The 17,855-nt window shown below is 64.2% G+C and overlaps 6 protein-coding genes across 6 annotated transcripts; 3 read left to right on the top strand and 3 right to left on the bottom strand.

The window, feature by feature from the left end:
- The first annotated feature begins 2,029 nt into the window (after positions 1-2,029).
- EMIHUDRAFT_362049 (hypothetical protein) lies at positions 2,030-3,036 on the top strand. Its single transcript, XM_005790080.1, is given in 2 exon segments — positions 2,030-2,871; positions 2,888-3,036. The coding sequence occupies 1 exon segment, from the start codon at positions 2,042-2,044 to the stop codon at positions 2,642-2,644; it is 603 nt and encodes a 200-aa protein (XP_005790137.1). The 5' UTR covers positions 2,030-2,041; the 3' UTR covers positions 2,645-2,871; positions 2,888-3,036.
- Positions 2,997-4,125, bottom strand: EMIHUDRAFT_440342 (hypothetical protein). The gene is made up of 3 exons (XM_005790079.1): positions 3,794-4,125; positions 3,658-3,720; positions 2,997-3,571 (listed from the first exon to the last, which is right to left on the bottom strand). The coding sequence occupies exons 1-3, from the start codon at positions 4,094-4,096 to the stop codon at positions 3,497-3,499; spliced, it is 441 nt and encodes a 146-aa protein (XP_005790136.1). The 5' UTR covers positions 4,097-4,125; the 3' UTR covers positions 2,997-3,496.
- Positions 4,126-5,704: 1,579 nt separating this feature from the next.
- On the bottom strand, positions 5,705-6,212 carry EMIHUDRAFT_225298 (hypothetical protein; the record flags this gene model as incomplete). Its single annotated transcript, XM_005790078.1, has 3 exons — positions 5,705-5,785; positions 5,859-5,890; positions 6,008-6,212. The coding sequence occupies 3 exons, from the start codon at positions 6,210-6,212 to the stop codon at positions 5,705-5,707; spliced, it is 318 nt and encodes a 105-aa protein (XP_005790135.1).
- A 2,313-nt stretch (positions 6,213-8,525) lies between these two features.
- Positions 8,526-11,345, bottom strand: EMIHUDRAFT_109721 (hypothetical protein; the record flags this gene model as incomplete). Its single annotated transcript, XM_005790077.1, has 2 exons — positions 8,526-10,827; positions 10,879-11,345. The coding sequence occupies 2 exons, from the start codon at positions 11,343-11,345 to the stop codon at positions 8,526-8,528; spliced, it is 2,769 nt and encodes a 922-aa protein (XP_005790134.1).
- A 1,000-nt stretch (positions 11,346-12,345) lies between these two features.
- Positions 12,346-12,833, top strand: EMIHUDRAFT_49156 (hypothetical protein; the record flags this gene model as incomplete). Its single annotated transcript, XM_005790076.1, has 3 exons — positions 12,346-12,446; positions 12,563-12,662; positions 12,744-12,833. Coding segments are annotated over 3 exons (291 nt in total), but the record flags the coding sequence as incomplete, so codon positions are not given.
- Positions 12,834-16,826: 3,993 nt separating this feature from the next.
- EMIHUDRAFT_70397 (hypothetical protein) lies at positions 16,827-17,816 on the top strand (the record flags this gene model as incomplete). Its single annotated transcript, XM_005790075.1, has 1 exon — positions 16,827-17,816. One exon carries the CDS (start codon positions 16,827-16,829, stop codon positions 17,814-17,816), a length of 990 nt encoding a protein of 329 aa, XP_005790132.1.
- Between the last annotated feature and the right edge of the window lie 39 nt (positions 17,817-17,855).

Genomic DNA, 17,855 nt, shown 5'->3' with positions numbered 1-17,855 from the left:
CCCCCGTTTTTGCCCATTTTCGGTCATCCGTCAAAATATCTGAAGATCCCAATATAGGATTCTCCCCAAACCTTGCTCAGCTGATCCAGCACGGGCCGTAGGCCAGCCCTGGGCAAAGAAACCAGCACCTCATCGGGCTTCCCTGAGCGTCACAGCACGGTGATCGCGCCGGCCGGACACCACTGTAACGGCCGTTCCGGGCGTTTGAACGCGACCTTCGGGGGCAAAGACATGCATGCATGGGCTCTATGGCTCAGACTGGACTCCTCTTGGTCCCTTCCGATGCCCTAGGCCACACCTGGGCCTTACCTGGGGTTCTAGGGGGCGGGCAGGGTTTGCCCCCCCAAACTGGCCCGAAGAACCTTAAACGGCTTAAAACGGGCCTAGGCCCATTTTAAGGCTGCCTGGGCCGCCGATTCCTTAAACGGTCTTAAACGCTTAAACGGTGCGGGAGAGCTCCCGAGGTCGATGGTCCGGGAGGCTCCCGGTGGACGCCGTAGGCCGGGAAGCTGGCTACAGTCAGCTAGCACGCGTCCCCTATGCGAGTATGGCTCCTGCCAGTGCACCAGACTTATACAGATGTGTCTTCAGAGGCGGGTTTGTGCCCAATTACGGCAGTATTGGACAATTGGAGAAAACGGCGCGGAACCCAGCGAGACGCATGCCGGCGAGGCCGATTTTCTTAAACGGTCTTAAAAAAGGGACCCCCCGTGCCTGCAATCTCTTAAATGGCAAGTTAAGCCCCCAAACCTCCTCGTTTCTTAAAAGGTCTTAAAACCCCCCGGCCCTCAGAACCCTAGGGGTCCCCTAAGCTCCCACTCTCGTCCTCGTTCTCTCTCCTGCTGTTTCATCCTCTGACTCATCGCTCTCCTCGGCCTCGTTCTGAGACGCCGCTGCCGTCGTCTGCCGATCCCTTGCTCTCGCTGCTTCTCTCGCCTCTCTGCGCAACTCCGCCCTCCTCTCGGCATATTTTGGCCCCTCATGCCTCAATTGCTTCTAGAGAGAGAGAGATTTTTAGCAATACCAAACAACTCTAACACTCACACGTCATTTGGGGCCTGGAGCCCCTGCAGACTGAAGTTCATGGTGGTTTAAAGTTTGCGGGGGGGGGGGGGGGGAAATTTGGCCCTGTTCACCCCAGGTTCACGCGCGCGCGAAACGTGCAAACAGGGTTGCCAGGGGGGAGCGAATGGGGCGGCTCACGCCTCGCACAACAGAGAGAGAGAGATGCGCTCTGCATGGGGGGACATAAAAAAAAGCGAGTACTTGGGCGAGTAGGCCGTGTGCGGTCAACGCTGCCGCGCGCGACTTTGCGCGCGAGGCGGCGCAGCTTGAGAACGGCGGTGGGCGAGAAGCCGCCGCCGAACGTCTCGTGGAGGAGCATTTGAAGTTGTTGCGCTTGACAAAGATCGCGTCGTGGACGTGGTAGAAACCGCGATGCGCCTTGACGTAGCCGTGGCCGGTCTTGTGGGAGAAGGGTTGGCCGGGCTGCCCGCGCGCCTTGCAGCGTGTTTGGCTTCTAAAAGTCTCTCTTTCAAGTTTATCGAGCTCTCCTCGCGCAAGCGGCAAGGACCACATTTCTGACTCCTACTCCGATCATTTGCCTCCATCCACAAGTCATGTTCTCGAGGTTCTCGAGGTGGATATCCTTTGGCCGCGTTGGGTCATGTCGTTGCTCAGGTCCACTCTCGTTTTGAGCACTTGTACCTCAACGGTCGGTGTTGGCACCTGGGGTTCCCTTCGGATATATCGTGGACAGGACAAGGCGACGTGTTGTGTCTCTTCTTGTTTTGTTTGTGAGCTGTGAAACGCATCCATGGAAAAAAATATTTCCTGGCCCGTGCGCTGGGTTCCGGAGCCAGATAGGGGGTCAAACCTGGCGAGGCACTCCCACGCCTCAGGTCATGCGCCCCCGGGCAAGGGAACCCGAGATGCCGGGTAAGGGCGTAGAAGACCCTTATGCCGGGGTTGCCTGGCTGGGTGTGGGGCGTGCCTTGGCGAGGTCCTCCAAGGCTGGAAGTCGCTCCCAGGCAAACGGGAAATGCGACTTCTGCTGACGTTCCTCCTCGTCTTCCTCGCCTACCTCGATATTTGCACTCCGCCCACGCGGCTTCCAGACGAGGTGGACGGCGCGGACGCCGTCGGAGCGGCAATGGACGGCCTCTGGCGGCTCACGCCGGCTCAGCAAGCGCTGGCCGCCGCCGCAGCGACCGCGGCGAATATGGTGTGGTGCCGCTTCGCCTTTGGTGACCACCGCAAGATGCCCGCGACATGGTGCGCCGCTGGGCTGCTCGTCGGCCTGTCCGGCTGGGCACTGCGGCAGTGGTCCAAGGCTGTGCTCGCCGACAGCTTCTCGTACCAGATCTCTGCGCCACCCTCTCTCCTCAGCGGCGGGCCGTACACCTACCTGGTCCACCCCGGCTACAGCGGCATCTACCTCCACCTCGCCGGCGCCTCCATGCTCAACATGGGAGGCAGCAAATGGCTGCGCGTACCTGTGACCGTCGCGACCGTTGCCCTCGCCGTCGCGGTCGGAGGGAAGCACCGGGTGGCACCGGAAGAGCGGCTGCTCCAATCGCAGTTTGGAGACGCGTGGGCCGCGCACGTCCAGGCTAGGTGGAGGCTGCTGGCGTACCCCGCCTGAGCGCTGCGCCTGTGGTCCGCGGCCCCGGCTGGTACGTTTCACACTAGGAGCCAAAGCGCTGCAGTGGTGCATGGACATGCGTGACTGGCGTGTGATGAATATTTCGAATCTCTCGTCGTAGTGTGCGCGGGGAGAGGGCGTGTGTGCGGGGGCGCCCGTGAGGCGCGTGAGCGCCACGCGCCGGCGCGGACAGAGAATATCTCAGCGGGACAGCGGCGGGATCGGAAGACGGGGAACCCAGCTCCCAGGACGGGGCCAAGACGGCGGCGAAGCCGTGGTCCGTGGAGGAGAGGGGGGGAAGAAGGGCGGGCGTGTCTCACCGCAAACAACCTGCCGTCTCCAGTCTGTCCTGGTGTCCAAACTTCAGCACTTAACGCCACAATTCTCACGCCACCTACGATGAGTCCGACTTCCACTTCGGTTGGTTACCAGATCAGACACACACACCAGAGAGAGCGAGAGGCACGCGAGAGAGTGTGCCACGAGGAAACCCACACCGCCGCATTACGTACATACCACTGTGTGCTACACAAGGTCGACATCAAAGACGTGGTATTCTCAAGGGGAGCATACTGTTCGGAACGGCGCTGCGCAGCTCACGCTGCACGCCTGCTGCGACGTCGCACTCTGTGCGCCCGGCCTGACCAGACCGTGCGCATGGTGCGCGCCTGCAGATGCGCAGCAGCGCCGACTCCTCCGTACACGCCCCGACCCCTGGAAGCGTCTCGCCAGGGGCCCTCACCAGTCTTCAGGGTGGACCGTACTCGCCCTAGGCAGCGGCAACGGCAGCGCAGAGCGCAAACATGGAGCCCCGCTAGACTAGTCCCATGGCGGGAGGGCGGCCGGGGGGGTCTATGCGGCGCCGCTCGCAGCAGCGATCCGCTCGATCCGCTCGCGCTGCTGTATCCACTTGCGCAGCTGGCACGCCTGCGGCGCGGGGGATGGGCAAGGGCAGTTGGCGTGGTTAGCCGAGGTTCGGCAAGGAGGGCGGCGGCGCGTGGAGGGCGCGTCACCTCGACCTCGGGGTGATTGCGGCACGTCGGCTTGATGCGTGAGGACACCGGCCGCTGCATAGCCTGCGCGAGCAGGCGGGTCGGCAGTCGGGGGAGGGAAGGAGGCTGCCTCGCAGGACGGGGCTCGGCGCGGCGCCTCGCGCACGACTTCCAGCTTGAAGGCGGCCGAGTGGTAGCGGCGCTTCTGCGCCTGGCTCTTCTCTCGCTTCTTCGACGGGGGTGCGAGCCGCGGGCCGCACTTCGCGCTGGCCGTAAGGATCATGCCGCCTCCCTGGCAGTAAGGATCAGGCGCGAGGGAGAAGAACTGCAGCAGGCCCGCCGCCTCGATCTGCTCGACATCGGCTCCGGTTTCGGAGACGCGCGCGACCGCGCCGAGCTTGGAGGCCGACTCGGCCGGAGAAGTCGGCTCGGGCGACGCCGCTGCGTGAGCGGGCAGCATGACAAACTAATGACTAGTCTATACCCCTGACGTAATTGTGGTTGGGCCGAGCAGCTACCCGGGTACTGTGAACAGACTGTGAATATGTGAGAGGGGGGCATGGCTGGGCATGCAGGTCCGCCAGTCGGCCCGGCCTCTGACGTGGTGCTGCCGCTGCATTCGCTGAAGAAGAGAGGTGCGACTTGATTGGAGGCACTGGAGGCGAGGCGAAGGGAGGTTGGGCCGGGCCGTGAGGGGCTGATGGCGCTGGCCAGCGCGGGGTGTGAGATGTCGTCGTCGTCGTATACTGCTGGCCCTCGCCCTCAGTTGCCAGGGCTGTGGGCTGCAGAATTGGCGTCGGTGGCGTCTACGCAGGCTCTGCAGCGTGATGGCTCGAGGCCGCACTTTTTTGAGGGCCATGAAATTTAAGGTGTTGCTGCGCAAAAGGGGCGGGGCGCGGGCGCGCGCGGCTCGCCTAGAGCTCGTTTTGGAGATCAGACCTTTCGATGATTCATGCTTTCTAACTCTTGAGCACTTGAGCACTTGATAGGGTCCGATTCCGCGTGGTACGGGACCCCTCGATCGTCTCGCCCTCCCTCACTGGTGTGTTCATTGGGGGGGGTCATAACAAACACGGTACAGGATCGAGGTGCACGCTGCTGAGTGAGGGACCCCAGAGGGTAGATCGAGCAGTGTCGTCCCCCCTCTCCATCATCTCCCTGGGAGACGTCGGCGGCGATGGCGGTGTGACCGATCGAGCTACAAGAGGAGCTTGTTCAGCAGGATCCAGGATAGTCTCGTGCACTACCTCACTGGGTCTGAGATCATCGAGACGCCTCCCATCACCGTCTCGGATTCGTGTGGAGTCGAACCACCGTCCGGGATTGTGTGCGCCACAGCAGCCTGTGAGGTGATCGAGAAGCACAATTCTCAGAACGATGGGCTTGCCATCGCGCATCGGGCTGCGCTCGGGCGAGGCGCGCGCGCGCATGGCAGGCCGAGCAGGCTCGGCATATGGTGAACTCCCGATGTCGCGATGGCGGTCCCGCTTTTCCCGCGATCATTTCGTCCGTCCAATCGAAGGAAGCGCCGCCCATGTTATGGCGTGTGCCAAACTTGTTACCGTTCTTCGTCCGAGATTCCGTGGTTTTTGCCTGAGGGAGGGTGTAGAGGATGTAGAGTGTAGAGCGCTGTAGAGCTGTAGAGATGTAGAGCGCTGTAGAGCTGTAGAGCTCTACATCCGGCGCGTGACGATGTGAGTCGCCTGTAGAGCGATGTAGAGGCGCTCTACAACGTGAAATCTCTACAACAAACTCTACATCATAAGCGGCGAACGAGGCACGGTCGCTCTCCGACATGAGGCGCGTTGCACTTGCCAGTGCTGCCCTGGCCTTCTGTCTGCCCGCCCAATGGGTGGCAGGTGCCTCTGCTGCTGTGGCATGCCTCACGGCTGCGACTGGCCGGCGCCTCGGCGCGTCAGCTCGGCTCGGCGTAGCGATCGTGGCCAGCGCAACTCGCTTGGACTCAACGCTCAGCCAGGAGCTCCCCTGAGGGAGGGTGTAGAGGATGTAGAGTGTAGAGCGCTGTAGAGCTGTAGAGCGCTCTGGAGCGCTGTAGAGCTGTAGAGCTCTACATCCGCCGCGGGACGAAGCGCCTGCGTTGTAGGGCGATGTAGAGCGCGATTTTGCTGTAGAGTTTGTTGTAGAGGCTCTACAGCCAAACCGCCGGGAAGGCAGTGACTCAAAGAGGTCGAGCCGCGCTAATGGGGTGTCTCCGAGCTTACTGGGGCTCTGATGGACAGCCCTGACGCTATCCCTGACACACAGAGAGTCCCTCTGACGGCAAACAACACCCTATAACTGCGTCATGACCAGCCTGCCATGTGTCGCCGGTGCCGCATTCGTCGCTGTGCTTCTTTAGCAGGCGGTGGACTGTCGGCTGCGAGGACGGTCCCGTCGCATTTGCGCGAGGCGAGGCGAGCATTCAGACGCGTTGCATGCGCCATGCCTCGCGCCAGCGCGTGCGGGAGCTCCTGGCTGAGCGTTGAGTCCAGGCGAGTTGCGCTGGCCACTATCACTACGCCGAGCCGAGCTGACGCGCCGAGGCGCCGGCCAGTCGCAGCCGTGAGGCATGCCATAGCAGCAGAGGCACCTGCCACCCATTGGGCGGGCAGACAGAAGGCCAGGGCCGCACTGGCAAGTGCAACGCGCCTCATGTCGGAGAGCGACCGTGCCTCGTTCGCCGCTTACGATGAAGAGTTTGTTGTACGTACTTTTAGCTTACTGGGAGAAAAGAGAGAGGGGGTTGTGTTCCCTAGTGTAGACATTTCACGTTGTAGAGTGCCTCTACCTTGCTCTACAACGGAGGCGCTTCGTCCCGCGGCGGATGTAGAGCTCTACAGCTCTACAGCGCTCTACAGCGCTCTACAGCGCTCTAGATCTCTACAGCTCTACAGCGCTCTACACTCTACCATCCTCTACACCCTCCCTCCCTCAGGTTTTTCAGTGTATGTAGCTCTTACGAACATACCCGTAGGTGAACTGCTGACGGGGTTTGCGATTTTTGCACGGTATTCGGATTTTCGCTATTTGGTTGTGTGGGTGTGAATCCCGGGATTAGTCAATGGTTACGCGTCGGCGACGCGGGCGCCTTGCGGGCAGAGCCCTTAGCCACCCTTTATCTTGCGCGGTCATAAACTACAATTTGTTTGTTGGCCCAACCAACCCTCGCGCTGTGGTAGGGAAGAGAGTGGTCTGACCGTGCGGAAGACGGGTCGAGGCCCTCCGTAGGCTCGTGAGGCGTCCCTCGTCTCTCGCTCGAGAGATAGTCATCTGAACCCGAAGATCGGTGCCCAGCAGGTATGAGTGGTGAGCCGCGTGCGCGGCTCTGCGGCACTGCTGACCGCTGGTGAAGCTGTAAAGCCATCCTCAATCCGAGGCTGACATGTTTGTAGAAGGTATTCAAGGTACGAAGGTGTGGTGTCACACCGGTGGGGGGAAAGACGCCAGCTGCGCCGAGTTGTGGTGTCACAACATTAAAGAGGTCGACTGTCTCGCGGCGCGGCGGCCCCACGAGAAGCAGTCAGAGACAATGACGTGCCAAACTTGCACAACGGGAGTTGGGGAAGCGTGACGTGCCACTACTTGGGTGTGGGAATATAGGGATATAGGTAGACTATTCGTCACTGTGGGGGGGAGAGTGTGATAATAGGGGTGTTGAGGTGGGGCTGGTGGAGGTGATTCTCCGGGTCAGTCTGGAGGTCATTCTCCACCACCTCCTGCGACAGCTGGGTAGCCATTCCCCCGGGGAGGGGGGCCGTCAGAGGCTGTGTCAGGAGCTGTCTGAGTCGGGGAGGGGGGCCGTCAGAGGCTGTGTCAGGAGCTGTCTGAGCCGAACTTGTTTGTATGATACCAACTGGCGTTGAGTTGAACCACCGGTATTATTCACACCCCGGAGGGCTGGTGTATCCATCTCGTGGCTGTCAGGGTTGTCCTGGCAATTTGATAGGTTGAGCCTGGCAGCTTGGCACTCTGACAGGGAAATCCCCTGTCAACCATGTGCCTGGATGCTGTCTGGTAACTTGATAGTAGCTTGGCACTCTGAGAGGGAACCATCCCTGTCAACCCTGTGCCTGCACCGTTGAGTGGCGCGTACCGCACCGTTGAGTGGCGCCAGTTGCACCGTTGAGTGGCGCCAGTTGCACCGTTGAGTGGCGCCAGTTGCACCGTTGAGTGGCGCCAGTTGCACCGTTGAGTGGCGCCAGTTGCACCGTTGAGAAGATCTCGACTTAGTCGTCGAGGTGAAGTCAGCTTATTACACGGGGTTGACAAATCCGTCGTGAACATGTACTTGGTCGATGCAGCAATTACATTCCGCAAAGGCTCTTCAGCGTCTGATGGTAGGTGGGATGCAATTTAGCGTCGTGCCCCAATAGACGGTCGAAGGAGTAGGTAGGATGCAATTTAGCGTCGTGCCCCAATAGACGGTCGAAGGAGTAGGTAGGATGCAATTTAGCGTCGTGCCCCAATAGACGGTCGAAGGAGTAGGTAGGATGCAATTTAGCGTCGTGCCCCAATAGACGTTCGAAGGAGTAGGTAGGATGCAATTTAGCGTCGTGCCCCAATAGACGGTCGAAGGAGTAGGTAGGATGCAATTTAGCGTCGTGCCCCAATAGACGGTCGAAGGAGTAGGTAGGATGCAATTTAGCGTCGTGCCCCAATAGACGGTCGAAGGAGTAGGTAGGATGCAATTTAGCGTCGTGCCCCAATAGACGGTCGAAGGAGTAGGTAGGATGCAATTTAGCGTCGTGCCCCAATAGACGGTCGAAGGAGTAGGTAGGATGCAATTTAGCGTCGTGCCCCAATAGACGTTGAAGGAGTAGGTAGGATGCAATTTAGCGTCGTGCCCCAATAGACGTTGATCAGTCTGCGTGCGACACGATGGCGACCGATCATCGTGAAGAGTCCCGGTACGGCGTGATGATGACTAGCCCACCACGACGGGTGCAATTTAACGCCTTGCCCAAGGCGGCGCCGGCTTGGTAGGTCAAATGCTCTGGCCTGCCAGAGGTAGCAGCCTCGGCCGCGACGTCATCCGTAATCGGAGAGGCGAGCGAAGCGTCTGGAGGTAGGCTGGACGGCAGCCCGGCTGACGACTCGACAGGCGGAGCAGGCGTAGGCGACAACGACGAGGCTGCACGAGCCGAGGTAGCTTCGAGAGCGACGTCGCACACTCCGTCGAGAGTAGCAGTGGCGACGGCAGCAGCCGCGTCATCAAGCGACGCATAGAGGTCGCGTGAGACGGCTGGCTCGCCGTGCGGCGGCGAGGCGGACGGCGGCGCGAGCGGCGGAGCAGACGACGACGGCGGCGAGGCGGCCGTACGGGCCGAGGGGGAAGCGCGCGTAGCGTTGTCTGGCCCGCCAGCGGCAGCAGTGGCAGCGGCAGCCATCGACTTGAGTTCGGCCAGCATCGCCCTACGGAGGTCGAGGTCCCGGCCCCGGGACTCGCGACGCGTCGAGAATTGAGGATGAAGGTAGGTGCCATCAAAGACGAACCAGCTTGCGGCGAGGAGCTCCCTCTGCTCGTTCAACGCGACAAGCGCGTAGCAGTAGTCGTGGTGCCACAGACCGCGGCGGGCGAGCCGTCTCAGACCGCGGCAGCCCAACAGCGCAGTGGGCCACTCGTCGAAGCTCTCCCTCATGAGCTGCTCAGCGGCACGGACCAGACGTCGCGGCGTGCCCGCGCCGAAGATCTCGAAAGTTAAGGCGATGTTCGTCCGCTCGCCGGCAGAGTCGACGCTAGAGGCGCCGCCCGCCTTGTCGGTGAGTGCGGAGAACACTTTGATCCAAGGCGTCAGCCAGTAGAGAGGAACCTTGCGGAAGGTGGACCAGGCGGCAGGATCGATCGGAAGCGAGGAAGCGAACAGCGGGGGTGAGTGGCTCGGGCTCGAAGGCGACGGCGATGGGGAAACGGCGCCGGAGGCGGCGCCTGGCTTAGTAGCGGCTGTAGCCTCGGCCGCGACATCATCCGTAATCGGAGAGGCGAGCGAAGCGTCGGGAGGCGTGCCGGGTGGCGGGTCGGACGGCACGGATGGGCGTGCCGAAGTCGGCGAGCTCGTACGAGCAGCAGCCTGCAAGTCGTCAGCAGCAATGCCGTCGAGCGCGAAGAGCGAGGTGGCAGCGGCAGCGTCAGCGGCTCCGGCCGCGACATCATCCGTAATCGGAGAGGCGAGCGAAGCGTCGGGAGGCGTGCCGGGTGGCGGGTCGGACGGCACGGATGGGCGTGCCGAAGTCGGCGAGCTCGTGCGAGCAGCAGCCTGCAAGTCGTCAGCAGCAATGCCGTCGAGCGCGAAGAGCGAGGTGGCAGCGGCAGCGTCAGCGGCTCCGGCCGCGACATCATCCGTAATCGGAGAGGCGAGCGAAGCGTCGGGAGGCGTGCCGGGTGGCGGGTCGGACGGCACGGATGGGCGTGCCGAAGTCGGCGAGCTCGTGCGAGCAGCAGCCTGCAAGTCGTCAGCAGCAATGCCGTCGAGCGCGAAGAGCGAGGTGGCAGCGGCAGCGTCAGCGGCTCCGGCCGCGACATCATCCGTAATCGGAGAGGCGAGCGAAGCGTCGGGAGGCGTGCCGGGTGGCGGGTCGGACGGCACGGCTGGGCGTGCCGAAGTCGGCGAGCTCGTGCGAGCAGCAGCCTGCAAGTCGTCAGCAGCAATGCCGTCGAGCGCGGAGAGCGAGGTGGCAGCGGCAGCGTCAGCGGCTCCGGCCGCGACATCATCCGTAAACGGAGAGGCGAGCGAAGCGTCGGGAGGCGTGCCGGATGCCGGGTCGGACGGCACGGCTGGGCGTGCCGAAGTCGGCGAGCTCGTGCGAGCAGCAGCCTGCAAGTCGTCGGCAGCGATGCCGTCGAGCGCGAAGAGCGAGGTGGCAGCGGCAGCGTCAGCGGCTCCGGCCGCGACATCATCCGTAATCGGAGAGGCGAGCGAAGCGTCGGGAGGCGTGCCGGATGCCGGGTCGGACGGCACGGCTGGGCGTGCCGAAGTCGGCGAGCTCGTGCGAGCAGCAGCCTGCAAGTCGTCAGCAGCAATGCCGTCGAGCGCGAAGAGCGAGGTGGCAGCGGCAGCGTCAGCGGCTCCGGCCGCGACATCATCCGTAAACGGAGAGGCGAGCGAAGCGTCGGGAGGCGTGCCGGATGCCGGGTCGGACGGCGCCGAAAAATCCGAATCGCTCCCTGCACTGCTCCCTGCACTGCTCCCTGCCCTGCAGGCTCCATTCCCCGGCGAGGGGGAGGCGTGCGTAGAGCTGTCTGACCTGTCAGCGGTTGCGTGCTCAGTCGCGGTGCGGCCCTCGATCTTGAGCATCAGCGCCGTGTTGCGCCGGAGCAGCTCGTCGCAAGCCAGCGACTCGCGGATGGCGCTAGTTTCGACCCAGCGCTCCACGGCAGCAGCCAGTGTCACCTCCAGCTTCGTCGTGTCGGCGCGCGTTTTGGTGACCTTGAGCTTGGCCATCAGCTCTGCATTGCGCTTCAGCAGCGCATCGGTGTCGAGCGTCGCAGCCTTGGCCTTAGCTGACTCGGTGGTTTTGGCGTCCGTCTCGTTGAATGTTCGTCCAAGCTCTGTTGATTGGTATCGTTGTTGCGTGCTCCTCGCATCCCGCTGCGAGTTCACTGCGGTTGGCCTGATCGCTGCCACGGTCAAGTCAATCCCTTTCGGGTCTGGTAAGGCTTCCGTCGGAGGGGAGCTCGCCGGCAGCTTGGCAGAAAGCATTCCAGCTGGCATAGCCCCCTCCCCAACGGAGCCAGGCGGCGATGACTTGTCAAGTACATCGATGCCGCCCTTGGGCTCGCTTACGCCGGAGCCAGGCCCCAACGTGGTGTGGTAGGGAAGAGAGTGGTCTGACCGTGCGGAAGACGGGTCGAGGCCCTCCGTAGGCTCGTGAGGCGTCCCTCGTCTCTCGCTCGAGAGATAGTCATCTGAACCCGAAGATCGGTGCCCAGCAGGTATGAGTGGTGAGCCGCGTGCGCGGCTCTGCGGCACTGCTGACCGCTGGTGAAGCTGTAAAGCCATCCTCAATCCGAGGCTGACATGTTTGTAGAAGGTATTCAAGGTACGAAGGTGTGGTGTCACACCGGTGGGGGGAAAGGCGCCAGCTGCGCCGAGTTGTGGTGTCACAACATTAAAGAGGTCGACTGTCTCGCGGCGCGGCGGCCCCACGAGAAGCAGTCAGAGACAATGACGTGCCAAACTTGCACAACGGGAGTTGGGGAAGCGTGACGTGCCACTACTTGGGTGTGGGAATATAGGGATATAGGTAGACTATTCGTCACTGTGGGGGGGAGAGTGTGATAATAGGGGTGTTGAGGTGGGGCTGGTGGAGGTGATTCTCCGGGTCAGTCTGGAGGTCATTCTCCACCACCTCCTGCGACACGCGCCTCGGCATTCATTCGGCCTTTCTCACCCCTACAGTCCAAAGCAAAGTCTTGCCAACATACACACAAATCGTTCGGCGAGAGCAGCCACTGGCACGGATCGGACCCATCACCCCCCTCCCCCCCCGCCCCCCCCAAACTGATGACGTAACGACAACGGACGCTCCGCTCCCCGAAGAGCAGGCCGGACCGACCCGATCTGGATGAAAAGCGCAATGCTCGGATACACGGAGAAAGAGGCCTCGCCGCCGTACGGGCTCCTCGGTGCCCCCCAGCAGCGTCAATCGGCACCGCTCCGCCTCGTCGGCGCGGGTCTCGGGGTGCTCTTTGGATGCTTTGTCCTCGTTGGCTTCACAACGGGAAGCCTCCCGACGCTCCTCTTGCGCGACTCCGCTGGGCAGCTTGGCGCGTGGGACCAATGCGGCGGCATAGCGTACACCGGGTCGACAAAGTGCCGTCGGCCCCAACCACCAACCCGCAGCCACCACATGCCCGTCCCAGCGGCCCAGCCTCTGCGACAGCCTCCCGCACACCGCTGCCACCACCGCCTTGTCCGCCACCCTCCAGGTGTCCCAAGGACTATGTGTGCTCGGCGCGTCAGCCCGGTTTCTCCCAGTGCGTGCCCGGATGGATCCCCCTCTGGTACTCCGCCTGGCGCACGGGCGACGTGGACGATGACATTTTGGTGGCGCTCGCCGCGGGAGGGAAGGACGATGCAAAGCCCGCCTCGCCTGGCCCGTGGGGGCAGTGCGGCGGCGCAAAGTACGCTGGTCCCACGAAGTGCCCCAACGACTACGCATGCAAGTACCGCAGCGTCACGCTCAGCCAGTGCATCCCCTCGAGCATCGCCAAATGGATACCCGACTACCCGCACAACGACGAGCCTGGCGACAAGGAAAAGTCTGACGACAAGCAGAGCAAGCACGACTCGGACAAGGCGTGCGCTGGGCCCTCGACCTCTCTCCCTCCCTCGCGCAGCGGCCAGCAGCTCCAGCAGCCCGAGACTCACGCGTGCCGTGTTCTGCTGTAAGGACGACAAGCCCGACGACGACAAGCACGGATCGGACAAGGATGACAAGAAGGACGACGAGAAGGGCGACAAGAAGGACGACGAGAAGGACGACGAGAAGGACGACAAGAAGGGCGACAAGAAGGGCGACGCTCCCTCCCTTTCCCTGCTGCTTGCCATGAAGAGTAGTGACGTTGGGAGCTGCTGCTACAGCAAGACTGGCCCCTCTGACTGCGAGCACCCGGGCGACTGGTGCAGCAAGACTGAGGCGAAGTGTACGGATTGTGGAGGTACTTTCTGGACCGCTAAGCAGATCGACGACTTTAAGCACCGCAAGGTGCGCCAAGCTGAGCCTCCAGCATTCTTCCTCCAGATGCGGCACTCAGAGCCCGCCCCCCGTGGTTCAGGACGAAAAGAAGGACGGCGACAAGGATGACAAGGGTGGCGAGAAGGACAAGGACGACAAGAAAGACGACAAGAAGGTGAGCCCCCCCGACCCCCCCCCCACACAGCGTAAAAGCAGCATTGCCCATGAAACATTCAAACCTAGATTCAAAACTTATAGGACGGGGGAAAGGACGACGGCAAGAAGGATGACTAGGCCTCCAAACGATGTGTGCCGGCGATAATCCGGCTGATTCCATGCGTTCATATGCCTGCACAGGCTTCTACCTATCGTGCTCCCCTCTGTTCCCTCCCTTCCCTCCCCACGGATCCTGGACGTGGTGATAGTTCCGGGCTGGGTCTGTTGAGCGAGACGAGGCGACGGCCGGCGGGCGGACACAACTAGTCGCCGACAATGCAGTTTTCGACGCAGCCCCTGCCCATTGGCTAGTAGACTCTCTGGAGTTCGGGGGCCGCCGCTGACTGACTCGAGGAGGCTGAATTCTTTTCTGTATTGAAGCTGAAGCTTCTGTTCGTTCGTCTCCACGGCGCTGTTGCGTGGCAAACGGTCAGCACGCGCTACTACCGTCTTTGGATCGCTGGTCGACCCGGGGGATGCCCCGCGCGCCTGACCCAGGCGCGAAAACGAATCTGCGAGGCGTGGCCGCTTATGCGGCCCGATGGGGAGGAACGGGGCGAGCCCCCTCCAACCCACCCGCGCTAGGTCTCGGGTTTGACGCATGGGGTCACTCCCGCGAAACTCGTGAACTAGCCGGGGCAGTCGGAGAAGGGGCAACTCCGTGCACTGACGGTCGGCCGTCAGAAAACACGCCTGCGTGGATCGCGTCACACCAATCCTCGCTACCCAACGCGGCCAAAGGATATCCACCTCGAGAACCTCGCCAAGTCCGCGCGGATTCTTTTTTCCGCAAAAACCCAGCCACGCATCGCGCGAGACCAGCGCGCGAGACTCCGGGCCCTCTGGGAGGGTGGCGAGGCTGACTCCGTGCACACCGCGCATGCTCCGGCGTCGACGCTCCCACGTCCTCCTCTGGTCCTCGCCCGACGTGGGTGGCACTCCGCTCGGGCGCGTGCGAGTCGAGCTGGACCGGCGCTTCCGCCGCCTGCCACACCCGCAGGACGCGATCGATGCCTCCTGGCGCGCGGCCCTCGAGTCCAACGGAAGGCTCTTTGACGGTAGCAAATTCAGGCTGGCAGCGTTGGCGTGTGCCGACGAGGGCGACGGCGCGCGCCTCGTGCTGCGCCTCGGCATGACGGGTTACAAAGAGTACCTCGGCACCAACCAGGCACCACGCGAGCAGCGGCTGCGTCTGGCCGCCGACGGCGAGCGGCTGCACGGCGACGCAGGCGCCTTCCTCTCGAACGCGCTCGGGTGCGAGACGGTCCTCGTCACGGCCGACGGACAGATCGCCCTGCTCCGTCGCTCGTCGGCGGTGGCGACGCACGGAGGGCTCTTCAACGGTCCGAGCGGACATCCCGAGCCGTCGCGCGCCCGTGTCGAGGAGGAGCCGGACTGCGCCGCAGCGGCAGAGGCGGCCGCGCGGCTGGCCGTCGAGGAGCTCTTCGACTCTGTGACGCAGGAGACGCACGAGGAGACCAACGTGCCGCGCGCCGCGCTGCTCCCCCCTCGCTGCATCGGCTGCATGGCGGCGGCCGACGAGCACGGGTGCGTGGGCAAGCCGGACCTTCTCTTCGTCACACGGACGACGCTCGACGCCGCGGCCGTGCGGGCCGCCTACGAGCAGGGGGCGGCGGAGGGGTGGGAGTCAGACCGCCTCGCCTTCTTCCCAGCCGACGTCCGCCTCGGCGAGGGCGGCGTCGAGCTGACGCCCGTCACGTGCTGCGCGCTGCTCGAGGTGCGGCGAGATATGGGGAGATATGGGGAGATACGGAGAGATGTGATGGTGCTGCGCGCTGCTCGAGGTGCGGCGGCGCCGCACCCGCCTCGACTCCTCTCCACGGCCCCTCTCATGCTCCCTCTCGCTACACGCCACCCCTCGCCAGCCGCCTGTTGCGCCGGCTGAGCCGTCGCGCCGCCGAAGAGCGCGGGCTGCTGTATCTGTGCGGCGGAGGGACGCTGGGGGATGAGTGCAGATCAGCGCCACTCGAGCTGAGCGCCGAACCCGCCCGAGCAGGTCGCCAGGCACCTCACGGCGGGCCAGTCCGACACCGAGCTGCGCCGGGCGCTCGAGGCGTGGGGCGACGAGGTGCGGGCGGAGCTGGAGAGCGGCGAGCCGGATGCCGGGGCCCCCGGCCCTGCCGCTGCGCCGCCGCGAGAGGCGGGTGCCGGCCCTCGAGGCGGGAGGAGGGTGTTGCAGCGCGGGCTGGACTTGCTCCTCGCGGTGCCGCCGCCGCTGGCCGAGGAGCACAGGAGCGCGACGCCTCCGCCGGCGAGCGAGGACGCGGCCAAGGACCCGACGGGCGTGGGCCAGGTCTGGCAGGAGGCGACGGATCTGCTGTGCGACTACCTCGAGGCGGCGGGCGGGGCGGCGGTCGCCCGCACCTTCGGCACGGTCGTCGAGCTCGGCGCGGGGGCGGGCGTGTGCGGGCTCGTGGCGGCGCGGTGCGGCGCGGCGCGGGTCAACCGACTACCACCCGGCCGTCCTCGAGCTGTGAATGCAGAGCTGTGAATGGCGAGCTGTGAGCAGGTCGTGCTCACCGACTACCACTCGGCCGTCCTCGAGGCCCTCCGCGCCAACGTGGTGCGCAACGGCTTGACGTCGAGTTGCGAGGTGGGCGGGGCCCTGGGGAGCGAGGAGAGGGCGGGGGGGGAAAGGGGCGGGAGCGGGGCGGGCGAGGCGGGGCGGAGACGGGGCGCGAGACCGGGCTGGCATGGCGAGACACACTTCCAGAGAGAAGACGCTTGCTCGCTCGAAGGGCCGCTGGTGGTGCCCTAGGTGTCGGCGCTGTCGTGGGGCGAGGCGGCGGCGGCGGGCGAAGCCGCAGCGCTCGGCCCTCCTGGAGCGCAGCGGCTGCTCCTTGGCTCCGACCTCGCCCCGAGCGAGGCTGCGGCGCGGCTGCTCGGCTCCACGGTCGTCCGGCTCCTCGGCCACGGTGACACCCCCGCGGTCTCCACGCGGCGTCGAAAGGCGCCATGAGTCGCCGCTCCCCTGTCCCTTCCCGCTGCGTGCAGGCGGCGTCTTCCTCCTGTCGCACCGAGAGCGGCGAGCCGTCTACTTGGACCGAGTGTCGGGGGCCGTAGTCACGGAGGCGACCGACTCGGCGCTGCAGGCGCGCCGTCGCCGAACGTGGCACACCCACGTTGCGCCCACGTGTGAGCCCCAAGATTGCCCGCAGGCGCTGCTCGCCGCGCTGGCTCCGCTCGAGTGCCGGACGATCCACGCTCGGCATTGTGCGCCGGAGGAGCCGGAGCGTGTGCTCCTTCTTGCCATCGGCGATGCGGCGGCCGTGGCGGCGATGCCCCCTTGGGCCGGACGCGTCGACGGCGGCCCGGCTCCCGTCTCGCCGGCGGCCGCCGACCCTGTGCGCACGCCCAGGATTGACGCGCGTGAGCGCGCCGCTTTTGAGCGCGACGGCTTCGTCGTCCTCGATCGGCTGCTGAGCGCGGAGGTGTGCGCCTTGCTCAACCAGAGGCTCGAGCTCGTGCTGCGCGGCGAGTTTGATCTGGGGCGGCCGCCCGACAAGGTGCCCCGCTTCAAGGCGGAGACACGGTGCAAGGCGGGCAAGCAGCCGCCGCCCCTCGGCGGGCCCTCGAAGACCACCCTCCAGCTGATCAACGTCCACAAGGCGGACGCTGCATTCCGGGACGTCGTGTGCTCGCCGTCGCTCGGCCGAGCCGTCTCTCGACTCGGCGGGTGGGCGGGGGCGCGGGTGGCCAACGACCAGGTGTGGGCCAAGCCGCCCGGCGCGGCGCCGCTCACTTTCCACCGCGATTCGGCCTACTTCGACTTTGTGCCCTCCGACGTGATCACCGTCTGGCTCGCGCTCGACGACATGGACGACGACGTCGGCCCGCTGCAGTACGTGCCGGGCTCGCACCGATGGGAGGACGGCCGCGTCGGGTCGGCCCAGCAGTTCTTCGACAAGGACCGGTTCGCGCTCCTGCACAGCGCGGCGAGGCGGGAGGGCCTTGACCCCTCCGCCGATATCGGCCTCGTGACGGTCGGCGTGCGGATGGGCGGTTGTGGCATCCACAATGGCCGTTTGTGGCACGGGTCGGATCGGAATGCGAGCGCTCGGCCGCGCCGCGGACTCGGCATTCACTTCGTGCCAGCCGACGCCGTGTTCAGGGACGCCGAGGGGAAGACATTGGCGCATTCAATCCAGCCCAGGCCTGACGGGGCTGCGCCGGGCGTTGAGCTCGACGGCCACGCATTTCCCATCACGTACTTGTCACGAGCCGGCGAGCAGAATTCTAGAGATAGTTGTGGTGATATCCGACAGTGATCAGTGCTCATCCCGCACTCTTTCCGCGCCTCTACGCGC

This window comes from Emiliania huxleyi (assembly GCF_000372725.1).
Source record: "Emiliania huxleyi CCMP1516 chromosome Unknown EMIHUscaffold_123, whole genome shotgun sequence".
NCBI classification, from domain to species: domain Eukaryota; phylum Haptophyta; order Isochrysidales; family Noelaerhabdaceae; genus Emiliania; species Emiliania huxleyi.
The sequence above is the reverse complement of the archived record's forward strand: the minus strand, read 5'-3'. Positions and strand labels throughout refer to the sequence as shown.

What these genes read in the sequence shown, in the direction of transcription:
- EMIHUDRAFT_440342 (XM_005790079.1), bottom strand. Translation starts at nt 4,096, where the DNA reads ATGCTGCCCGCTCACGCAGCGGCGTCGCCCGAGCCGACTTCTCCGGCC. An exon ending in AGCTGGAAGTCGTGCGCGAG is followed by an intron (nt 3,721 to 3,793) that starts GCGCCGCGCCGA and finishes CTGCTCGCGCAG; the next exon opens with GCTATGCAGCGGCCGGTGTC. An exon ending in GCAATCACCCCGAGGTCGAG is followed by an intron (nt 3,572 to 3,657) that starts GTGACGCGCCCT and finishes CCCGCGCCGCAG; the next exon opens with GCGTGCCAGCTGCGCAAGTG.
- EMIHUDRAFT_362049 (XM_005790080.1), top strand. Translation starts at nt 2,042, where the DNA reads ATGCGACTTCTGCTGACGTTCCTCCTCGTCTTCCTCGCCTACCTCGAT.